We start from the raw sequence: 3,088 nt of genomic DNA, 5'->3' as shown, positions 1-3,088 counted from the left end.
CCCAGGTCTCTCTCTCTCTCAATCTCTCCCCCCCCCCCCCGTCCCCCGTGTCTTACTTTACCCTATCCCATCCTAACTAGCAGAAAATGGACTAAGGTCTTGCTAAACTCTTGCCAGCCAGAGACAAAGCGGATGAGCTTTGTGGGGAAGAGGGGAAGCATAGAGTGAGAGCTTGCACTAGGAATCCTCTCAGCAAAAAGTATAGAAGGCGAGAACTGGCTGGCTGCGAGTGGCAGTCTTGGGAAGCAAAGGGTGGTGCAGGAGGAAATGTCAGGCTACTTGCTGGAGTCTTGAAAAGGAGTGAAATGTTGAACATTGCTCATTTTAGCTCAAGTTGTATCTGCGAGCCTGGAGTCTTTGGGAGTGTGGGGTGATTCTTTCTGAAATGCTGGTGGAGAAGCTGGGCTTCATGATGGCTGTTGGAGTAGCAAAGCTGTAGTTGATGGTGCACACTGCATCACGGGCACAGAAGGATCACAGGTAGACATGGATGGACTTGACTTGTCAGGAGGAAGAGATGGCGCATTGGTCATGACTAATGATACATTCATTAAGAAGGGCCGAGTGGAGAATACAGAAGTTTCCTTGCGTGTGTTTATGGCTGCCTTGTTAGTGCTTCTCATCCTCTTCACCTTACTGGGCAACACACTTGTGTGCATGGCCGTGATCAAATTTAGGCATCTACGCTGCAAGGTCACCAACTTCTTTGTCATCTCCTTGGCTGTATCAGATCTCTTTGTGGCTGTGCTGGTGATGCCATGGAAAGCAGTTGCTGAAGTGGCTGGTTTCTGGCCTTTTGGTGGTTTCTGTGACATTTGGGTGGCTTTTGATATCATGTGTTCCACAGCATCAATCCTCAACTTGTGCATCATTAGCATGGACCGCTACTGGGCCATTTCCAGCCCTTTCCGCTATGAACGGAAGATGACCCAGCGGGTAGCTTTTGTTATGATTGGGGTGGCTTGGATGCTCTCCATTCTGATCTCATTCATACCTGTCCATCTGAGATGGCACAAAGCCAGGAAGCTCCTTCCTGATGAGGAATCAGGCTCCAACATCACCTGGATCCTAGAAGGGAACTGTGACTCCAGCCTCAACAGAACCTATGCTATCTCCTCATCATTCATCAGTTTCTATATTCCTGTTGCTATCATGATAGTGACATACACCCGGATTTTCCGCATTGCGCAGCGACAGATACGAAGGATCTCTTCTCTAGAGAGGGCTGTGGAACATGCCCAGAGTTGCCAAAGCAGCGAGTGTTCTCATGAGGTCTCCTTGAAGAACTCCTTTAGAAAAGAAACCAAGGTCCTGAAGACCCTTTCTATCATAATGGGAGTCTTTGTCTTCTGCTGGCTTCCTTTCTTTGTGCTCAACTGCATTGTGCCGTTCTGTGATCCCAACCTGCATAAGCTGGGGAAGCTGCCCTGCGTCAGTGATACAGTTTTCAACATCTTTGTCTGGTTTGGCTGGGCAAACTCCTCTCTTAATCCAATCATCTATGCCTTCAATGCTGACTTCCAGAGGGCTTTTGCAGCCATCTTGGGCTGTGGTCGCTTGTGTCCCAGCAATGCTGTAGAGACAGTAAACTTCAGCAATGAGATGGTTTCATACCATCATGACACCACCTGCCAGAAAGACCTTGGGGCCTTAAGTTACCCACACCTTCTCCCTCATGCTATAACCCTTCAAGGAGAGGATGATGATGTCATGTTTGACAAGGTCTCCCAGTCATCTCCTGATAACAGTGCAACTGTTTTGTCAGCCCTTATTCATGTGGAGTATGAGACAGATCTGTCACTGGAGAAGATCGCTCCCTTTGCCTCCAATGTAATGGATGAAGAGAGAACCAAGGATGATCATGCAGAGGGGAATGGGAGCAGTGAACATGAACCTTTTCCATGGGTTAGATGAAACTTGGTGGATGCATGTGGAGGAAAAGGGGTTGGGCCTAATTAGATCATTTTGAATATCTATCTCATTGAAAACAAGTATCTATGTATCTTATTAGAAAGTATTTCTGGAGGGATAACTATGTTTATTGTGGCAAAACCAACAAAGTTTCTTGTGGCATCTTAAAAGCTACTATGAAGTAAGGTTCCATGGACCACAGGACTACATCATGCATCTGATGAATTATTATCCACAAACATTTATTACGGCATAAAGTGTTAGCTTTTAAAGTGCCCCAAGACTTTGCACAGTGTTTCTAGTAATTATGCGGCTGATGATCTTCAATCATTGGATATCACCAAGGAGAAGAATGCAATACACGATCTTTCCTCTCTCTAACGGATCGGTGTAAATACAGCGCCACTGTTATTTGCATGACTTAATATGAAATCCAGTTCATATCACATTTTAAAAAAGCAGAAACAGAAATGTTGGCCATTAGAAAATAACATTCAAAATCCATGATTTTATTAAGCTAATTCAAAGGTTAACAGTTGCTTGCAAGCTTTCTTCATCATTATTAAAGGTGGTATGTTGGGTGCTGAAGGGAAGAGGAAAAGTGTGTTGCTACTGTATAAAGCTCAATGTGCCCTAGCTTGCGTAACTGGAAGTGGTCTGCGGGCACCTAGTTGTTGTGTTGCCTTAATATGGATGGGTTGTACGTGTGTTTTTAATTGACCCAACTATCCTTGCTTTTCATGTGGTCTGGAAAAATAGCAAATTCAGTTGTTCAATAATGAGATTGTACACTAAAGAAAGATTTTATATGGAACTCTGTTCTCTGGAGGTACTTGCCTTTTCACCAGCAAATCAATCTATCTGATCTAACTCTCTTTTCGTAGTAAAACATACAGCCTCCTTTGACTCAGCAGTGATATGGAAATGGTTTGCCGTTATCTTCTTCCAAGATGCTTTCCCATCTTCCCAGTCTAGCTTATGGCTGTGGTATTTCCTTGAGGCCTTCTATTCAGGTACTAACAGGTTGGACCTTCTTAGCTTTTCAAAATCAGCCAAGGCCAGCTCGGTGCCACCTTCTGGATGAGCAACTTTAGCCGGAACAGCACTTCGAGTTCTCTCCAGGTTTGCTAATACAATTATTTGTCTGAGTTGGTTTTGTCTTCCCACTTGCTGAGGG

General features: G+C 44.8%; 1 protein-coding gene across 1 annotated transcript; it reads left to right on the top strand.

The window, feature by feature from the left end:
• The first annotated feature begins 486 nt into the window (after nt 1–486).
• On the top strand, nt 487–2,311 carry LOC134502801 (D(1) dopamine receptor-like). The gene has a single exon (XM_063311295.1). It carries the CDS (start codon nt 487–489, stop codon nt 1,912–1,914), a length of 1,428 nt encoding a protein of 475 aa, XP_063167365.1. The 3' UTR covers nt 1,915–2,311.
• The last annotated feature ends 777 nt before the right edge of the window (nt 2,312–3,088 follow it).

Source organism: Candoia aspera, chromosome 9 (genome assembly GCF_035149785.1).
Source record: "Candoia aspera isolate rCanAsp1 chromosome 9, rCanAsp1.hap2, whole genome shotgun sequence".
NCBI classification, from domain to species: domain Eukaryota; kingdom Metazoa; phylum Chordata; class Lepidosauria; order Squamata; family Boidae; genus Candoia; species Candoia aspera.
This window is presented reverse-complemented; position numbering and strand designations above follow the sequence as displayed.

What these genes read in the sequence shown, in the direction of transcription:
- LOC134502801 (XM_063311295.1), top strand. Translation starts at nt 487, where the DNA reads ATGGATGGACTTGACTTGTCAGGAGGAAGAGATGGCGCATTGGTCATG.